This window comes from Channa argus, chromosome 22 (genome assembly GCF_033026475.1).
Source record: "Channa argus isolate prfri chromosome 22, Channa argus male v1.0, whole genome shotgun sequence".
NCBI classification, from domain to species: Eukaryota; Metazoa; Chordata; class Actinopteri; order Anabantiformes; family Channidae; genus Channa; species Channa argus.
This window is the reverse complement of record NC_090218.1, coordinates 2,204,533-2,225,980: the sequence shown is the minus strand read 5'-3', so window position 1 is coordinate 2,225,980 and position 21,448 is coordinate 2,204,533. Positions and strand designations below refer to the sequence as shown.

The window sequence follows — 21,448 nt, the reverse complement described above, 5'->3', positions numbered from 1 at the left end:
CATACTGAAGCCATCAGACAGTGTCCACAGCAGAATTAGAGTGGCCAATCATATTTGCCTCCTCTTGTCCTTCTAGGTCCTTTCTCCGGGCTCCATCTTGGCCACGCAAGGTGCGGGGGGCCAACAGATCCTCCACGTCATACATACAATCCCCTCTGTCAGCATGCCCAGCAAGGTGGGCCAGCTGCAGACCATCCCTGTGGTGGTGCAGTCGCTGCCTGTTGTCTACACAACAATGCCTACTGATGGCGTCGCCACAGCAGCCATTACAGTGCCGCTCATTGGCAGCGACGGGCGCTCAGAAGGATCTGGTGAGTGGTTCAATGGAAAGAGTGGACAGCTGGAATATTAATATGTTACCCCTCTTTTGTCACATTACATGGAAGTGTGAGTTAGTCTGTTGTTCTTGTGTTTATTGACAATGCATGACCTTTTTAATAATTTAAAAAAGCTTATAAAACACGTGGGTGGATGAATAAGATGGTTACAGAACAGCCAAAGGATAATGAACACTTCACACATTAACCTTGTTATTAGTACCACAGCTTCAGCAAGGTTCAAACCATACTGACATTATGTCAAGTGTCAAAACTGCCTCCTGTGCTACTTTCTGCATAAAGCTACACACTGGCTGCAGTGAGTCATGTATTGTGACAGATTAAGCCACTGTACTATTTTCAAACTTGTTCCCTCAGCTGACTACTGTGCCTTGACTTCCCCACTTGTCAACCGATGACATGTCTTCTGACGTGAGCCGCACATCCAGCTATTAAAGGATAATAATAAGGGAGTTTCTAGTGAGTCATAGTTGAAGAGTCCAGGTAAATATTCAACTAAAGTATCCCAAAGAGGTTCAGATTCCAAGACACAACTATTACCTTATTTTAAGTTATATATCATGTTACCTACAGTATATTATGTTGTGCTGCACCAGAGTTCCTCCTGTGCGTGAAATTGGTGTCTTGAAATTGGTGTTTAAATCATATAATTTCCTACTAGTATTACTACAACACATTTTCAGTACCAGTACTACATCTTGCGTTTAATATCACCAAAGGGTGAATTGGATATTTTTCTGTATTGCTTGTTCAGTGTATCATTTAGCATCATCCATCCCTTGGTAGAAAGATGTTTGAAGTCAAACTGAAACAGCATTCTTAGAGCATCTGTCTTCTTTTAATGTCATATGCATCGTGTTGAAACAGGACACTGAGGTGGTGCATAGCACTGCGAGTGGTTGCTTAAATTTTGGCCACATTACTACATCTTTCCTGTCCATAGTCAGTTTTCCTGTCTTTGCCTGTTCGACACACCAATGTATTTCCATCAGATCTGTCAATCTCGCTCATACCGTCTCTTCTGGATAGCTTTTAGTCTCAGTACGGTGTGTCTCCTGAGAGAGATGGTGTGTATTTGCAGTCAGGGTTATGTTAGACATGTTTTCAGCCTGCCTGCCTGTCTTTGTCATTCTGGTGCTCTCCATATGTGCCAGATGATTGATGAGGAAACTCAGAAATGTGGAAAAAATGTCCCTGCTTGAAATTCATCTGTCAACATTTCTGATTCCATCCACTAATATTTTACTGGGGGACGTTTCAAGATGGCACATTAATCAAAATAGGAACTTGCTCTATATGTTGCTGAGTAACTAACAATTTGACATTTCTTTCCCTTTTACTGAGTCAAATTCTTCTCCTCAAATGTCTTGACCTTCTCTTTAAACTCGGATTACTGTTTGTGAAAAGGTGATGAATTTTGCAATTGCAACAATCACTTCAGCCAATCCCCTATGAATTCTGCATGACCTTGCCATTTAAACATAAACATCACAACATGCGTCAGTGTTTTTTAGGAAGGCTGTGAAATCAGCCACAAAATCCTGGAGGTGCTGATTAATTAACACATGTTAGAAAAGTGGAGACGTCAAAGCATGTCCTGCTGTCATCATGTCAGCTGTAAGCCTGAAACACTTCATGTTATCCAGTCAATTGATTAAACTATGATAAACCAAGAGGTTAAAGGAGGTGTAAACCATTCCTGAGTAAACATGATGAGAAGCTCAACATTTGCTCAGACTCGCTGGAAAAACAGAACTCCACCCTTCTCACAAACTGCAGTAAAGTCTTTTAGTAAATGTAAATTACTTTACCTTGGTTTCTATTCCAAACTGGCGCAGCTTTGACTCAGGAATGTAAACCAGGGAAGCAGTGACTCTCAGTCAGTCCCACAGAAATCGCATAAATTGGCTTGAAGATGCTCTCAGGCTGTTTGGCCACAACAATCTGTGGTGTTCAGAGTGTAGTTCAGCACATGTTCTTGTGTCACAGACTAGTGTAACTTACATTATTTACTACTATTTACCCTATCCCTGACTCAAACTGGCTTTCAGTCATTTCCCTGGATGCATTTTAATCATCTCAAAAAACAGACATAAGAATGGGTTGTATTCAGTTATGGGACTATATGATGTGTTTAGAAATGTTCATTAGGCTCTAGGAGGGAAATATTATGCACATCTGACTATATAGAGACTATCGAATCTTTCAGTCTTGAAAGCCTCCCTCTCTTTATAACTGAAACGCTATCTGACTCCCATCCTTGAAATTCAAAAGGAGCTCCATCATGTAAATGATGTTATGATGTCATGTCATGAAACATTTGAAGCTGTGTTTGGACACTGTTTGCTTGAATCAGTGGCTGTAAATGTCAGCAAGTGTTTACAGTAATCTCTTGGCACTGAAGAAGAACTTAAGACCTAAGTGAAAAGAGGTTTGTTTGAAAGCACAAACCTGTAACCACACCTACTGTAAAAGTAATGTGATGTCCTGACACACCTTGGACATCTGCGTCAATGCTTGAGGTCAACAAAACTACACTTTTGTCTGTTGTCTGGTGTCAAATGGCTCTTTATAATTGTAGTACATGTTACAACTTTATTTTTGTCACCTTTGACCTTCAAATCTATCGGTTGTTATTACAACCAGTTAAGCCCATCCAAAGGAACACACAGTCAGCAGTATAGCTGCATTATCTAAATCCTCCTAGAATAGGACCTGGTGCATTCTGAAGGTTCATTTGTCTCTGAAGGAGCTGCCTGTTCCCGTAGCCCAAACTGAAACCCTGTTTTGCTACAGCATTTCACAGCAAGGAGTGCTGCAGAAGAGAAACAGAAACAGAGAGTGAAGACATGAGCGAGGCAAGGGGAGAGAGGGGGAGACACAGCAAAAGAACAAGATGGGAACTTTGATACTTTTTGGGTTTTTTTCCTGTACATGCAAAGAGATCAAGCAGCAGGCAGGTGACGTTTAGTGTTTATGCACCGTGGTGTTGTGTGGGAGAAAAAGTAGAAGGCTGAAGGCTGGGTATATAGATGCAAATAGAGTAAGAGAAGTGAGGTGGAGGTTGGAGGGAAGGTGGTGAGTTGGTAATGTTGCACGAGTGAGGAAGGATGAGGAGGAGAGGGTGCAGGGGTGGAGAGGAGATGGGACGTCTTGCCTTTGATAAAGAAGGTCTGCAATGGCGGAGAGGTGGGGTGGGGGAGTAGCTTAATTGACTTTAGAAACAAAGAACACTTCTTTTGCTGTGTGTGTGCCCCTTCCCACACCAAGGTATACACACACACACACACACACACACACACACACACACACACACACACACACACACACACACACACACACACCCAAATTCCTTGCATCACCCTTCTAACTGCCCCACCCCTCCCTGGTCTTTCCAGGCTGGGTGGACTTTGAGCAGTATGGCAACCACATTCCTGCAGATAAAACAGGGGAGGTAGCACTTTGGTTTTCACTCATTATATTTTCAGACTAAATAATACATTTTCTTATTCTGATTTTGGATGCACAAATTGTTCTTTGTTTGCTCATGTTTTACACATTGGTAATATTGCTTCTGAAAAACAGAAAACTGGTGGAGAAGAGAGAAACCTGATTGACACAGGGTGAGATAAAACTAAATAATCTTTCTCAACTGGGCAGAGATCATCTGGTCTTAAGTGAGCTAAAAGAAGAACTGTAGAGTTGGCCAATATTAACCTGTGGGTCTTATCAACACTTTTACATGCCATATAAGCAGTAATTTGATACATTGTTGATTAAATAAAAATAAACTATAGCAGCACATGATCTTATGTGATGTCAGTGTGAGAGGCCTGATTTTTTTAGACTGGCTGTTTTTCCTCAGAATATATGTTCAGTTGAAAATATCAAAAATATCTCATGAGCCTTTACCCATGAGTTATCAATAATTCAAGAATGAAACTTTAAAATGATGAAAAATATCACTCATAAGAGCTTTCCAAAACTTGTGGGCAACCAGTGGCAGCTTCTAAAAGCCTTCAGTTTTTTGCTGTTTATCATTGTCAATGAGTTCTGTAAAATGTTTTTCATTAACAGTTTGCATGGTCCTTCTCTTGGTTGGACATTGTAAAAGGTTAAAATGGGAAAGAAAAGATGTCTTGGACAAGTTTCTCTTGACAGAAAATGAAGAATAAACCATGTTTAGATGTAGAAATGAGGAGACATGCACAGAAATCCAACATGGAGTTTTTGGCCACAATTTCAATCTTTCAGCTCTGCAGCCTTGCAGACCACACCAAACTCCAAACAGAAATATGCTAAAACACTTGGAGCACATCTTTGTCTTGCTAGTTAGTTTTTGTAATCCTGGCATTGTTGTTAAGAAGTTATTAACCCCCTACTGTTTTCTTTTGTCTGTCTCCACTCCTCCTCTCCTTGTTTTATGTTCTCACTCCTCTTTGTTCTGCTTCTTCCATTTCCTGATTTCAATTGGCCTCATGTCCTATGTTTTTTCTTCTTCAATTCCTTTCCATCTGTCTGAATTTCCATCTGTTCTTCCTATTTGTACCCTCCTTTCCCTCTACCACCATTCTCTGTAGTTCGTATTAAGCCAGGTTCAACATCTCCAGTGGAGTATCAGAGTGACAGTGATGCAGAGAGCGGTACAGAGTCTGGATCTGCCTCCCTCAGTGCCCAGAGCCTCGACACAGGGTGAGGTCCTGCTACAGAAGCACACAGAAAATATGCTGTATTTAGGAACACTTCAAAATACATGGTTTACATGCAAGAATATTACATGTATACATATAAACTGTACACAGGTAATTCTGTGCAAACTGCTGACGTGACATAGATATAAACCATGCGTGATGTCATCTGACTGTAAAGACTGTGATACCAGCCAGCAGGGCTGGGGAGAGAGACACTAATACACAGCAGGGTTTATGGGAAATGCGGTCTTTGTGTGGACCACTTCCCTGGCCTGCAGCTTCCTGACTAATTACATTACTGCATCGCTGCTATGACTGGACACTTATATAACTTTATATAACCCTCTGTGCAGAGCACATTGGAGACGCCCTGGCTATATCACAGGAGACAAGTGTGTGCATGTCTTTGGGGTGTGTGTGTGTGTGTGTGTGTGTGTGAGTGAGAGAGAAAAACATGCTTTGTGTGGACAAACTTCATAAATGAGGATCTGGTCCTCTACAAATTGTGGAAATACGAAAGTTGTTTGTTTTGCTTTGTGAGGCTCCTGCAGAGTGAGGGTTCGTGTAACAGTGGAGGCAGCAATACTTGTACACGTCTGTGTGTATCCGTAAATCAGGTCGTGGCTTCAGCCACACCCAGTGGGTGAGGCTGCTTGAGTGTAACAGAAATGCAGGGTGTGGATGTAGACGGTTAGCCTGTATGTGTTTGTGATAGAGAGAGAGACAGAAAGAGAAAATGGTTAAGAAAAATAGTGAGCAAGTGTTTCTGTGTGTGTGTTTCTACTTGTGTGTGTGTTGCTGGGCAGGGCTGTCCCAGAACTGGGGTATAAACAAGGTTACGTAATGCAGTTTGCCATCACACCTCCTTGTAAAATGGCTAGGGAGAACATTGTTTTTAAAAGTCAACTTTATTGACAAAGGGATCCTGACATGCATATTGAAAATAGAATAAATAAGAGTGTCACAAAGTATACATGTCAAAGAGATGTAATCAAAGAGGGAGGCGGTGATAGAAACAGAATGACACAGACAAAAGACTGGATTGGTTAAGTTTGTTAGATTCCCTTTTTGTAAGTGTTGGGAGATTAAACAGAAGGAAGATGAGACAGGGAATCGGAGAAACCGAGATACGGTAGCATATATGTGGAAGCAGTTGTGCAGCTGTGTCAAACACTGTGTGACTCTCTGCCTCCCCCCTGTGGCCCATACAACACTCAAATAGACCTGAAGCAGGGTGACACAAAAACACATAAAATGCTCCTAAAAGGCAGATTATACATTATTGAGGTTAAAAACTAAAACCGCATCACAGTTACAGAGTTACAGGCAACTAAAAACAATATGCAAACATACTGTGAGTAATAATTTATTGTAAAACATTTTTAAAAACAAACTTGTCTGTGCTTTTAAGTCACTTTGTAAAGTAATAACTATACATTTACATGATCTATTATATGCTGGCATATTTGTATCTAAAAACACAGTGTATGTTGAAATATGATAAGTATTCAAAGTTCAAAGAAATCCTTTTTAGAGGAAACAGGATGGTTTTCTTTGAACCTTGAAGTTCCCTGATGATGCTCTCATGAGCACCACTCACTCGTCCGGGTCCTTTCTCAGATGTGCTATGGACTCAGAGCCTGTTGATCCAGATTCGCCGGATATCAAGAGGAGACGAATCCACATGTGCGACTATGAAGGCTGCAAAAAAGTTTACACCAAAAGTTCTCACCTAAAAGCCCATAGGAGGATACACACAGGTGAGACCTGAGCTAAACAAACACTAACACCATGACAAAATCCATCACATCTGCCAGTTTTATTTTGCCGATAAATGAAAGTAAATATTGCTGCAATAAGATTATTTTTCCAGTTTTACCCTAAGTAAAGACTTCTCCTCTGAAAATATCCAATAAAATGTGACTACGTAAAGTAACTAGATTATTAGCAGGTGTGATTGATTCGTTGTACTGAGGTGGGGAATTTCCGTAATACAGGGACGACTATTGTTTAGGTAAAAGGAGACTTGAGCAGGTCATAGCGGAATGTTTGTGCAGAGCTCCCCATTGTTCTAACCGGTATGAGCAGTGGGTAAAATGCTTCTGTGATCTACCAACATATAATAATCCTACAGTGAAAAGACAATGTAGAAGGGGGAGAAAGACCAGCATTACTGAGCTAAGTTATGAATTCTGGAAAATACAGTAAATGGCTAAATAAGCTGAATCACATGGTTGTGATAATAATGGATGTTTTGTTAATCACTCATGCACCTAAGCTTCCTCATCTTTCCTTCCTTCTGTTCCTTCCGCCCATCCGTTCCTCTACCTTTACTCTCCTCCTTGTCTCCTGCCTCCCTCCAGGAGAGAAGCCCTACCACTGTACCTGGGAGGGCTGCACATGGCGCTTCGCGCGTTCTGATGAGCTGACCCGGCACTTCCGCAAGCACACAGGAATCAAACCTTTCCGCTGCACCGAGTGCGACCGCTCATTCTCCCGGTCTGACCACCTCTCCCTGCACCGCCGTCGCCACGTCATGATGTGAACTCTGACCTCCTCCCTCTCCCCCGACTCCTCATCTGTCTCCCCCACAAACCAACCTCTTCCTTGCTGATGTCTAAAAGGCCCTCATAGCACATGTTGTACAAGAATCCCCCTCCAGTACCTGCTGCATACAGCTTCTTGGTTCCCTCCTCACCTCCGCTGACCCCACTCTATCAGGATGTTAAGCCCCAGCTGCAGATACAAAACACTCTGTACCTCCAGCCTCCTACTCTTCATCTTGAAATCACAGGAACATCAGGTGTGTGTGCACTGCACATTGGAGGTTACAGGATTTTTACTATTTATGTTTCAACACATCATCATCATCATCATCATCACCACCGTCCACTTAACACCTGTCCCCCCTAAGAACAACCTTCTCCCTTAAATCCTCCTACTCAACCCCTCTTTTTGCAACACACATTTCCTTGACAAAAAGAGAAGGATGGACAAAAAGACGTTCATCCATTCTTCCATCCAAATGTTCATCCATCCATTCTTCACATGGTTCCATCCATTTAAATGGAGACGAGGAGGAATGACGTGTGTATTTGTACATTAAATCTACAAGAGGAATTATAAAAATGGATGTCTCTCCAGCTGCTTTTAAAAATATTTTTTAATTTCTACACATCCAGCATTTAAAGTTGTGTGAAACAAAAAATTTATATTTGAAGTATTTTTGGAGGCAAAGGTGACACCCAAAAAATGACTCAAATTACCCTTTGTCACCACAAGAACTTTTACCATTTTTTTTACCACTTTTGAATGAACTCAAAACTTTACCTTTTTTCTGTGGCTTTGAGGAAGCGCAAGGAAAAAACAAAAATGATCAGAAAGTGTGACGTGAAAGAATAGGTAAATAAAACTGCAACTCTAACCAGGCATTTGATGCCAGATTTCATTAGTTAAAACTATACTCAATGGGAACTATGGAAATTTCTCAGCTGGTACCAAAAATGCTTTACAGTTTCCCAAACACATTCTGAGTGATTTTTCCTGCTCCAAAGGAAGTGCTCCTTAATGTGGTTAAAGAGTGAACCTGGGAATAAATATATGTAAATTAATTTATTTGCCCGATCTTCTAAACATTTGCAAATAGAACATTTAGTTCTTGGTTCTATTTGGAAAAAGGGCTAAAGCAACACAATCTTAGTTGGATTATTCCACTTTTAAATGTCACAGCTTTTAGATAAGGATTTTAGTAAACTGCAGTGAAGTGTGGGTGTGCGCGCGCATTTTCACAGCAGCTGAAGTGACATCAAGAACATATATTTCCTCCTGGGCAAACATGTCTTAGGTGTCTGAAGCTAAAAGTAGTTTATTTTGTCCTGATCCCACTTTATCACCCCTGCATCCTTCCCCAGGCCCCACCCCCTCCCCCCTGGTACATGGAGCTACGAGACTGTGAACTTTATAAAGATTCATTAGTTTTTTCAGTGTATCAATCATATTATTGTTGTTTACATGTTCTCCCCCTGCACACACTTTTTCGATCCTTCTTCGATAACAGTATTTGCTTTTTATGCATATTTGTTGCTATTGTTTTATGAATTAATGCCTTCAGTTCTGACTTCTTTTTTTTCTCCTTTGCCACGTTTGGCTATTTTGAGAATATGTCACTTTTTTTTTAAACAAATGATTTCAGATCCTTTTGTTTTGTTCTGATGCTGTGAAAAAGACAGAGGAGTAACAAATAGTTTGAGATTACAAGCAAAATGCAGGGAATAGGGGAGCTTTTCTGAGTGCGTGTGTGTGTTTTTTGAGTGTACTGTTCAAGTGTATTGGTGTGTGTGTGTGTGTGTGTGTGTGCGCGACTGTGCATGTTTTGAGATAAACGCATCAGAATTTAAAACTTTTATGAGTGTGTTCCGGGCACTTGTTCTTCTTTTACCTCTTGCCCGTTGAGCCTTAATAACTGAAGTCAATCTGTAAGGGTGAAAACAGAACCACTGGCAGACGAGATTTAGTCCAGAATTTATTATGGACCTCTAATTCTAACTCTGTTACAATGTTTGTCCATAAGAACCCAGTCTTTGCAGTGTTTTCATTGCTTTCTAAAGGAAAAGGCTGTTCCTCACAGTGATGAAAGGTTCTTATTTTGGACAGAACCAGGAAGCTACACCCCATTGTAACTGGGAAGCGGTCTAGTAATCAGACAAGACCATTTCTGGCAAAATATTTAGTCTGTTTAGGCTTCTACTCAGAATGTTATATTGTGTACTTTTTAGGAGCTAATGGCAGGGAATAAACTGAATTGCTTTTTGCAATTGCATTTAAAAAAATAGTTTTCAAAGATGGCACAAGTGAAAATCACTTCTCATATAAAGTTAAGGAAGTGCTTACAATCCGTACAATCATATCAGTTTTAATGGATTATAGAATGTTGCAGTGAAGCATCTGACAGTCCAAAAATCCAAAGCAGTAGAACTGTGGCACCAACATGGCTGCCAGTGAAAATCCACAGCAAGCAGGTAATCTGCCAGTGGTTCTGGGAGGAACCAGGCACTGTGTTGGGCTGCCACGGGTCCGTAGTGCCTGGGGTTTGACCTACGGGAAAACTAAGCGCTCTCCTCACTAGGATTTCTACAGGGCTGGGGGTCAATTCTCTTTCAACTTGAGTTTGATTCCATTGTAGCATTGCCTCAAAAGAAATGTGTTAATTTTAACCGAGAATCTCATTTTAATGCATCTTCTCCTAATTTCTAATGTCTAAAACCTTGCTACTATAACCACACTGTGCTGAAATATAAACCTAAATAGCACATTTTCCAAACTAAACCTTTGGAAAAAGATTGACCCCCCCCATCCCTGCCCTCTAATCCACAGTATCCATGTCTTACGTGGGCTGTTTTTCAGCACCTGATCTGGGCTGAACTTGATTATGCAACATTACGCAGACCTCGCTCTAAGCGCTGTTCTGAACTCAGTCACAGAGTATTGGCTGGTACAGCTCACACAAGTTGTAACAAGGAGCTTAAAGGGAGGTCAGGAAGTGCTGTACTGTTGATCATTGAACAAAGCCTCAGAAACCACTCTCAGAAAGATTTGTGACTGGGGTGAACAAGTAGAGAGGAACTCCTATACATGTGACCTCTGAAGTGAGGTGCTGAGTAAGTGATCAATGGAAAGCACATGTTACTACCCTGATTGGTCCCTTTTTAAAACAAAATGAAAGAAAAGTAGAAGAAAAAGGCTTTGGCATTGTTGTCCTATTAGCCATTCAGAGTTGTTTCTGTTGTCATTTCAAAAGCTAATAGGTGAAAGCAAAACATTATACATCTGACTTTTCATGCAGTGATAACTGAGATGAACGTGCAGGCCTCCTGTGAGCTGAGTGCATGACATGAACAGGGCAGATTGTTATTTGGTCTGCACGCTGCAAAAAAATCCCTCTTAGCAGGTCGCTGAATCTAATTTCATTTTGTAACTCGGAAAAAAAAAGAGAACTTTAAGCATCTCAGCTAAATTCAGCTACTTATTTAGAGGGAGTTTTCCTTTTGTTTTCACTTTTTTGCAGTGCAGAGTAAGACTCTCTTAATACTCCCCCTCTGCTTCAACTAAAAAAACTAAAAAGTTACTAAGCACATCTTTCTAGAAGAGTATATGCATTTGAATCCAATTTTCTTTCTTTTGTAAACTGTTGATAAAGACATAAAGGAAAATTACAAATAATTCAGAGAAATCTATGTACATAAATGTATATAATCAAAATGTGCAGAGTAAATGTAACGGGTGAATTTCTATTTTTAACACTGACTAGATAATGTGAAAAAATTTCTTTCCTTCTTCCTCAGTTGGTTTGATGAAAAGTGTTTTATCATGTGTTCATTTTTCAAATCTAATGATACATTTATTTTGTAGTTTCTTAAAAAATGGTCCCACTTGTGTTGTGCACACTTGTGTTGCATGGAGAGTAGCCTTTCATGTTTTCTTATAGTGACGTTGGTGAGCATGTCGGTGTGTATGAGAAAGTGGAGTTCCCCTAACTTTATGACCCAATTGGAAAAAAACAACTCCACTGAGAAATTTGTCAGAAAATGATTAATTAGGCATCAGAGCTTGATCTATTGGCATTAGACCAGATGCAAAAGATTTATAAAGAATAATATAGTCAGTGAAATTGAATATGTTGTGTCACTCAAGCGTTAGGTGTATTCAGACATTTTCAGGGTTGACAGAGTTGAAACTTATTTTGTGTGTGTGTACATGAACTTCATATTTATTACCGGTCAATTGAAAGGTTGCAAAGATAGTAGATTCAAACATAAGTAGCTTGTTCTGTAATACAAAAATCAGGCAAAGACCTTTAGTAACCTATGGAAAACCAGTCTTTATTCAAACAAAACTCCCTAATAAAATATAGATAATTAATGTAACACATAACAAGAGCCTTTTCCCCAATAGAAATTCAAACAATGAAGGAGTCATGTTTTAACAAAGAAAACTAAATCATACTGTCACCGGTTAATAACCTACTCAGGTCCCACATGCTGAAACAATTTAATTGTGCTCCTGTGGTGATAATAGATAAAAATTACATTTTTTGTTAGTGTTCAACAACATGTTTTTGCAATTGTTAAAAAAATAATAGTTTCTTTATTTGGGTTAACTGAAGTGTTCGCCTTTTCTACTGAGCATAGTAGTAGCAGTTAGAACCCCCCCCCCTGCAGAACCTACCTGGACAGACATTAGCATGTGAGGGCAGCAGGACTTGAGTTCCTCATTGACATTGTATTGTTTCTTTTATTAAGGAGACAGGGTTAATTTGATTAAATATAGAACAGCTTAACTATTTACTTTTCGAGCTTTCTTTTCTCTCTGTCTCTGAATTTCTGCCTTCGCCACAGTACAGTAGAGATGAATGGATCTATGAACATTTTCCAAAGGTTTAAGGAAATGATCTTAACTCAAGCTCAGTTGCTATAGAGATATGATGATGAGTGAGCTGAGTGTGAAGCCCTCTCTGGCTGAAACACCCCTGCACAGCATCCCCACTGTGCAGTGACAGAGGCAGATATTCTAAAACCTGCAAAAACAAAAGCCCAAACTGTCAACATTCCATGATACCAGTAGAAGTAATGTATGCAGTATTTAGTTTTTATAAATTTGGAGGAAATAACCCCTCAAAATCCTAAGTCCCTTCTGTTTCTGTGATTAATGACTCCACAGAGCATTGGTCATTGTGGAACTAAAAATGGAGCTGCACTGGTATTTTGCAAACAGAGATGAAAACACACACCAATACGAGGTTAGTCAGTTATTACACCTCAAATGTCTCTTGACGATGACCCAGACAACGTCTTCTTGCTGCACGTGTTTGTGTTTTTTTTTCCTGCTTCCTGTTGTTTTTGTTGCAGTTTGAGCAAGCTTGTTTTCCCTGGTATACTTCTTCATTTTTCTGTTTCTGTATAAAGCAGGAATGCTCATCTGTAAACAGAGCTTTGTCCCGACTGACACCTTAGCGGGATAGAGCTCATGTCTGAGGGTGACATCGCTGACTTGTGTCCATCTGTGTGCGAGTGCCTCAACTCACCACAACTAACTTTCTCTGCAAATCAGAAATTTTAGGTATTTTCTATTGAATGCAGTAACTTATGGGCCAGTACTATATTTACTCAGTGCAATGCAGTTATTATAATAATACAATTATTAATAATTTTCTCTTTTTTGTATTTGTACAGAACAAATGTGTAAAGATCAGTGAGGAAAACGTGAGCTTTTTGATACTGTGACACATGGTGTTTAAAAGTCAGTTTCTCCCTGTACAGTTGTGATTATTTCCCCCTCCCTTTCTTCATCTTTTATAGAATAAAAAATGTTTTTGGTGCAATTTATTTCCTGTTGCGTCTGTGTTCTTTCTTATAATTGGCTGATGCTCCTAAATATAATCTCAAACAGGGATTTACCATAATTTGCATCAGCTCAGGAAGTTCAACGTACCTAAGGAACAGTCATTTAATTCTGCACAATCATTAAGTCTGTTCTCTGCTCATCCATCACACTTCTCAGGGTTATGGGCCGTTTTAAGATTATTGTCCGCATCTCTGCAGACCCCTCTCAGCCTGGACACACCACAGCTCAGGTAGGCAATACAGAACGCTGTGTAACAAAACAACCAGGCACAGAAATGGTTTCTTTTGATACACCATCACATAGATGAATAATCATAAATAATGTCTGTATTTACTGTAACATGGCTCCCACACAATCCGTTTTTAAATGATATCAATACACTGAACCCAAATAACAGAGTATATTTAATTAATATAATAATCAAATACTGTACATACAGTTTTCCATATATATGTCATTTATTAAGCAGCCTACTTATGATTTACATAACAATTACACATGTACATTTCTTTCACCTATCATTTGTATTTGCCATATATTGGTAGAGATCTTTTCTCAGATTTGTTCATGATTGATTCAGTGTGATTCCCGTTATTGGTATTTACCTGGGTAAAATACATGGAGAGCCTCTTGAAACCAAAGTGAAATTTCTAATATGCACAAACACACTAGTTACTTATCAGGATGCTGTTCATTTTGCATAGATTCCGATGCACAAATAGTTGAGGTGATTTGAATTAACCTTCTTGGTACCATGAAAATCTATTCAATGTTATCCTACCCGGCAGATCGATGGTGATACTTCCCTCTGGGCCAAAGTTGTTGGCAAACCAACACATCAGTTTCAAAAGCGTCACCAAAGACAAGTTTGATTATTAAACAAGGTAATTTTAAACAATTTCGAAATACTTATGAATGTAACTGAAAGAGTGGGAGGTGAATTTGACTTTTTTCATATTGTGATATCGACTGTCATAAGCTGAAACATTATATTTGGCTTTTTAATTGCTAATATAAATACATTCTGGGCTGAAAGTTGCTTTGAGGATCAGAGGAGATAACAGTGACAATATAGTGCGGGCTGAGTCATTTGTAAGTTGAGCAGTTCACCACAAGGGGGAACGCTACACCAGAGGATTGGCGCAGAACTGGGAGTGGGGCACCAGAGTGAAGAAAGATCCAAAACATCCAGTCCAGTGAAGTGTCATCTGAGGTAAAGTTGCAGCTTAAAACATCTGTCTGGTCTGTAATAAACTCATTTAAAATTTAGATTGATCTTTTTCAAAATGGACTTTGGTTTTAACAAAAAAGAAAATAAAAGTTCCTGTGCTATTCAAATAGATGATAACTGATCAACTTCATGAACAAAGTCATAAAAGCTTGTGTGTGTGTGTGTGTGTGTTACTGGCCTCATGCAGTCATGATCAAGCCAATCATTAACACACACAGCGCCAGTCATCAGATTAATTGGGAACAGACACACATTATTAAAATTAAATGCACCTAAATTCCATTTACAAACCTTTGGTGCTTTTAAGATTTCGGGTTTGATGCACGTATTCTGTATTTTATCTTCCTTGATTTATTTTCTCATGCCAGTTCACTGCCTGTTTCCAAGAAATCAGTTCAATGTGGCGAAGTTCCTGCCTCCCACAATGAGAACTGGTTCTCTTGAGTTGACATGTTTGAATATATCCTTTAAAATGTTTTCATAAAGCAGAGGGAAATGCTTCCAAACAATCTTTTGCAGACAGATATATAGTAATTGATGTGTGTTGTATCCGTCATATTGGCAGCCATATCTAAGTTTAGTGGAATGGGCAACAGCTTACAGTGGTTCAGATCAGTTTGAAACCACCTCAAAGCATTCAAGTGAAAACACACAATGTATAAAAGTTTTTAAAGGATACATTTTTTCATTTTTTTATAGTCACCATACAGACATTAAAGCCAGACTCTTCTCTACGGACGTTGGATTGGTTGTCAGCCTGCAGCCTGGTTTCACTAATTCGTCAGTGTGATAGACTTCCATTGTTCTACAAAAATTATTTAGAACACATCAGCTAGACACACTGATCCACGTTGACATGTTTCTTCATTCCAAATAATTTTTTAAGAAAATGACTCTCTTCTGTCTGACCATTTTTTAATAACATTTGAATTTACAATAACGGACTATATAGCAGTTAGGGAAAAATTCCACTATAGCAGATGCTTAAGTGAAAAAGCTGTCAACAAATTTAAAGAAATTATTTCTTCATCATTTGCTTCACCATATGTTAATACAATGGGAAGTAGTCTCCTTAATGTTACTTCTGCACAAGTAGATTATCTTGTTGACAATTCTGCAACCTCACCACGTACAATACTCGATAGTGTTGCCCCTCTAAAAAAGAAAGCAGTAAATCAGCAGAGGCAATCTCCATGGTATAGTTCACAAACACGCAACTTAAAACAGGAAACACGAAAGTTAGAAAGGAAGTGGCGTTCCAGAAAGTTAGAAGAATCTCATTTAGCCTGGAAAAATAGTTTAAAAACGTACAAAAAAGCTCTCAGTGATGCCAGAACAGCATATTATTCATCATTAATAGAAGAAAACAAGAACAACCCCCGGTTTCTGTTCAGCACTGTAGCCAGGCTGACTAAGAGCCATAGTTCTGTTGAGCCTACTATTCCCTTAACTTTGAGCAGCAATGACTTCATGACCTTCTTTATGAATAAAATTGTAGCTATTAGAGAAAGTATTCACCAGATCCTCCCCCCAAAAATTACAGATAGATCTTCATGTTCAACAGTGCTAGAATCATGGATAAGGCCCCAATCCCTGTTAGACTGCTTTTTACCCATAGATCTCTCTGAGCTAACTTCAATTATTACCTCATCTAAACCAACAACCTGTCTGCTTGACCCTATTCCAACTAAGCTGCTCAAGGAAGCTTTACCCTTAATAGATACGTTCATATTAGATATCATAAATCTATCTTTAGAAACAGGCTATGTACCACAGGCCTATAAGGTAGCTGTAATTAAACCATTACTTAAAAAACCCTGTCTTGACCCAGGTGTTTTAGCCAATTACAGACCAATATCTAATCTCCCCTTTATTTCTAAAATAATTGAAAAAGTAGTCGCAAAACAATTATGTGATCACCTTCATAGGAATAATTTGTATGAAGACTTTCAGTCATGATTTAGAGTTCATCATAGTACAGAAACAGCACTGGTAAAAGTCACCAACGATCTTCTCATGGCCTCAGATAATGGACTCATCTCTATACTTGTTCTGTTAGATCTTAGTGCCGCATTTGATACCATTGATCATAACATTTTATTACAGAGACTGGAACATGAAATTGGAATTACAGGAACTGCACTAGGTTGGTTTAAATCCTATCTGTCTGATAGATTTCAATTTGTTCATGTTAATGATGAATCCTCCATGCACACAAAGGTTAGCTATGGAGTTCCACAAGGCTCTGTGTTAGGACCAATACTTTTTACTTTATATATGTCTCCTTTAGGCAACATTATTAGAAAACACTCCATAAATTTCCACTGTTATGCTGATGATACCCAGCTATATTTATCTATGGAACCAGATGAAAATAATCAGTTAATAAAGCTTCAAGCCTACAAGACATAAAGGCCTGGATGTCCCACAGTTTTTTACTTTTAAACTCAGACAAAACTGAAGTCATAGTATTTGGGCCCAAAAATATCAGAGATATGATGTCCAACCATATTGTTACCCTAGATGGCATAAGTCTGGCCTCCAGTACTACTGCAAGGAACCTTGGAGTTATTTTTGATCAGGATCTGTCCTTTAAGTCACATATAAAACAAATCTCTAGAACAGCCTTCTTCCACCTACGGAACATTGCCAAAATTAGGAGCATACTGTCTCAAAGTGATGCCGAAAAACTGGTCCATGCATTTGTTACTTCTAGGTTGGACTACTGTAATTCCCTACTTTCAGGATGCCCCAGTAACTCCCTAAAGAGCCTGCAATTAATCCAAAATGCTGCAGCAAGAGTGCTGACTGGAACTAGCAAGAGAGATCATATTTCACCTTCACTAGCTTCTCTCCATTGGCTTCCCATTAAATTTAGAATAGAATTTAAAACCCTGCTTCTTACATATAAAGCTCTGAATGGTCAGGCTCCATCATATATAGAAGACCTCATAGCACCATATCATCCCAGTAGACCACTTCGCTCTCAGAATGCAGGCCTACTTGTGGTTCCCAGAATTTCCAAAAGTAGAATGGGAGGTAGAGCCTTTAGCTATCAAGCTCCTCTCTTGTGGAACCAGCTCCCAGTTCAGATTCGGGAAGCAGACCCTCTCTACATTTAAGTCTAGGCTTAAAACCTTCCTCTTTAATAAAGCATATAGTTAGTTATAGTTATGCTGCCATAGGCTTAGACTGCTGGGGGACCCACCCCCCAATGCACTGAGCTCCTTTCCTCCTCTTGACCATCTCTCCTCTCCTCTCACCCCGCAATTCTCACCACTGTATGTCATTAACTCTGTGTGTTCTCTCCCGTAGTTGTCTTTGTCCTCCTCTGTCCCCCTCTCTCTGTCCCTTTCTGCAGGTGTCCCCCGGCTTTGAAGCTGTGTGTCTTCCAGCGTGCAGCTACTGGTCCTACCAATCTGCCCGATGTTTTGTTATTGCTTTTTGTTGCTCTGTTCTTTTCTCTCTCCCCTTTCCACTCACCCCAACCGGTCGAGGCAGATGGCCGTCCACCCTGAGCCTGGTTCTGCTGGAGGTTTCTTCTGTTAAAGGGAGTTTTTCCTCTCCACTGTTGCCTATGGCTTGCTCCAGGGGGAATTGTTGGGTTCTCTTTATATATCTTTATAATCTTGACTTTATTCTGTAAAGTGCCCTGAGATGACTTTGTTGTGAATTGGCGCTATATAAATAAAGTTGAATTGAATTGAATTGACAAAAGTTATCCTTTAAACTGGATCTGAAACAGTCTTTAGAACATCAGTGTTTAGGAATAGTAGCACAAACCTTAAAGCTGCAGTGTCACACTCCTTACACACTCTCAGCCCTGTTTAGGTTTTATTTGATTACATTTTTAGCTCTAAGTAGTTTCTGAGGTAACAATGTACAGACAAGTTTCACATGAAAAGAAAAAGTTGGAATCTCTGTTATGTGAGTTAACCTTTTTGTAAGGAGTGTAAATTCTGTATTTGCATAGGGTTGATGGGGAGAATGCATCTAGGTTACTTTTAGGCTACATTTTCATTATTATTTCTTTCTTGAAAATGGATGTGTGTGTGAGACTGTATGAGCTGCAGAGACCAACACTAAAACTTTTTTTTTTTTTGAGTTGCTGATCCTACAACTACCATAATTATCTATCATTTAGCGACTGTGGCGCAGGAAGGTAGAGCAGTTGTCCACCAATCTCACAGTTGTTGGTTCAATCACTGGCTCCTCTGGTCACATGTTGAAGTGTCCTTGAGCAAGACACTGAACCCCAACTTAGTTGCTCCCGGTGAGTGTTGGCCAGCTGCATAGCAGCTCCCCCATTGGTGTATGAGTGTGTGTGTGATTGTGAGAGTGAATGGGTAAATAAGAAGCAGTGTAAAGCGCTTTGAGTGCCAATAGGTAGAAAAGCGCTATATAAGTGCAGACCATTTAGCAAAAACGTTTATGGCAGAACTGGTAGAACTGACACGGGTCGACTCCCTGCACAGAGCAGAACCACAGATGAACAAATTCAGTGTGTTTTTTTGTTGTGTTTTCTTTATGCCCCCCCGCCTCTCGTATCTCTTGAATTACGTATCTTTTTAAATATCAGACAAGCCCTTTACTTGCCACAATTAGAAACTCACTTTCCGACAGGTGGCAATTGGCCAGAGGTAACTGAACTTGTAAAAAACTGATGTGGATGATAAGGTTTCTTGGAGGCTGTGTACACTTCTGAGAACAGAAACATGTCTGACTGCACTGCTAAAATGCAGCTAGCGTGGACAGACACAGAGAGGACTTGCAGATGTTATCTTGCGTGATACTTCTGTGCTGCCTGTGCACGACAATCATTACAGACAGGTTGTTTTTACATAATTATACAACATATATTTTGCGGATTTGGTGGGTTTTGTCCAAGCAGCTCTTAGTCAAATCATAGAGCCCAGTGAACAATACAGCTGATCCCTGCATGTCTGAGTGACAAGTTGAAGTCTGCAGGTGCTGTGGGTTGTTTTGACAGCTATGTTGGCCGATTTCCTTCTTCCATCTTCTCACATGTCATCTGGGTATGGCAAAATGTGCAAATAGCGTTCGCCTGCAACGCGCTCATAAATGTAAGCAGTTAAAACAGCACTTATGCAGCGATACCAGTTAGGCCGTGTTGACAAGATCATGAAGCGGTTCACATAGGGTTACGTGATGAAAAGAATTCTCACCTTGAGTGCACTTTGTCTGATTATCTCTGAAATCTCGTTTTCCCAGTTTGATGTACTATTACTTTTGAAGTTGTCAACAGGCCTTTGCACAAGTGTTCCAAGAAAAAGAATTCTTATAGATGCCTGAAGAAGCAAACCAAGGAATAACATCCCAGATATGTCAAGAGATGTTTTCTGGCTTTTGTTGAAACAAGTCATTCAGTACTGTACTACATGAAGTCTGCTGTTCTCAGTTGAATCAGTTGAAAGCTGTCCAAATGCTATTTAATATTACATTGTTTTTATATCTTATAACTTGAAACCATTATGTTTTCTGACATTTATAGTATGAAACTCTCAGCTCCCTTTGCCCTCTATCCACAACCTAAATGTGGAATAACCTTGCATTGCATTTTAATTAATAGTAAAAACAGATACAGATAATTACAATGTTGGTTTATTATTGTGCTTTTTTGTTGTTCTTAGAAAACTGTCCAACCAGGTGATCTGAATATTCTCTGATCATCCTTCTCTCATCCTTCTCAGTGTCAACACAGTCATGCCTTTGTGAAACTGGCTAGACAAAAACTAATCTTTCTTTGAATTTTCCTCTCACAGAAGGTCTGTGACAATCATATCATAAACTCTGCATCCTCCTGGACCTCAGCAAGTATCTGGGGTCTTGTTGGTTGGAAGGCTTAAAAAAAGTTCTTACTGCTCAAGCAGGTGTATTCACTTGTTCCAGCTCATTAGAGCTGTGCTTAAATCAGTTTGGATGAAGTAACACACCTACCTACTAATAAAAGTCTCATCAGGGGCAACCAAATCAACAATCAATCAATTTCAGTATCTGCTCAAGTAAAAGCATTTCTGCTGATGGTCAATCAACATATGCATTGTGAAGTGTGAAATACCTACAGTAAGTGTGAACCCCTGTGTCTCCTAATTTTCCTTTATAATGAAATGTTATTAGAACAGATACATACATCATAGACAGATGAGCATATTTTACAAAAATGTTTGCAAAAATGTATGGCTTCTCCAGCAGATGCTATCACATCTAAAACGATGAGGGTAACAGCTCTGGACAGCTTCCAACTTCCACATGGTTTTAGTGTTTATTTAGACTTTCATGTCAACAGTTCCATTTCACAATCCACACCAAAGTCTCTGTATACTTCACCGTCTCTTCCCCAGAGACATATTAAAGTCTTATGAGAGCAGGCAGCACTGCAGGATCAACCAGACAAGTTTTAACAGGAGTTTTACTGCTGCAACTGTGGAATGAGCAGTAAGCCAAGCAGCCAGCTTCACCAGGCCTCCGGGTGAATGTTCAAGCTGTGGCCAAAGAAAATGTACCTGAAGAGTAAATGGAAAAGCAAGTGATTTTATATAAACAGGTGAGTCATTTGGGTACATGCAGGGAACGGTGTGTAGCACTGCTGTTGCCAACTTCAGTACCTGTCAACATGTGGGAAGACAGGAGAGGTCACAAATACATAAAAACATGATCTATTATTCCCCCAACTGCATGGTTATTTTCTGATATATTTTTTTGCTCATGCTTTTTGATTATTTTATTTTTTAATTATTTAATTATCTGTTTTATATTATGTACATTTA

At 39.5% G+C, this 21,448-nt stretch overlaps 1 protein-coding gene across 4 annotated transcripts in view; it reads left to right on the top strand.

Annotated features, from left to right (window-relative positions):
- klf8 (Kruppel like factor 8) overlaps nucleotides 1–13,410 on the top strand; it is a 57,518-nt gene extending 44,108 nt beyond the window's left edge. For all 4 annotated transcript variants that reach the window (XM_067491561.1, XM_067491560.1, XM_067491562.1 and 1 more), the window contains 4 exons: nucleotides 77–311; nucleotides 4,919–5,030; nucleotides 6,650–6,789; nucleotides 7,393–13,410. In XM_067491561.1, the coding sequence (XP_067347662.1) occupies nucleotides 77–311; nucleotides 4,919–5,030; nucleotides 6,650–6,789; nucleotides 7,393–7,574 (669 nt within the window). In that variant the 3' untranslated portion in view covers nucleotides 7,575–13,410. The remainder of the gene's footprint in view (nucleotides 1–76; nucleotides 312–4,918; nucleotides 5,031–6,649; nucleotides 6,790–7,392) is intronic.
- The last annotated feature ends 8,038 nt before the right edge of the window (nucleotides 13,411–21,448 follow it).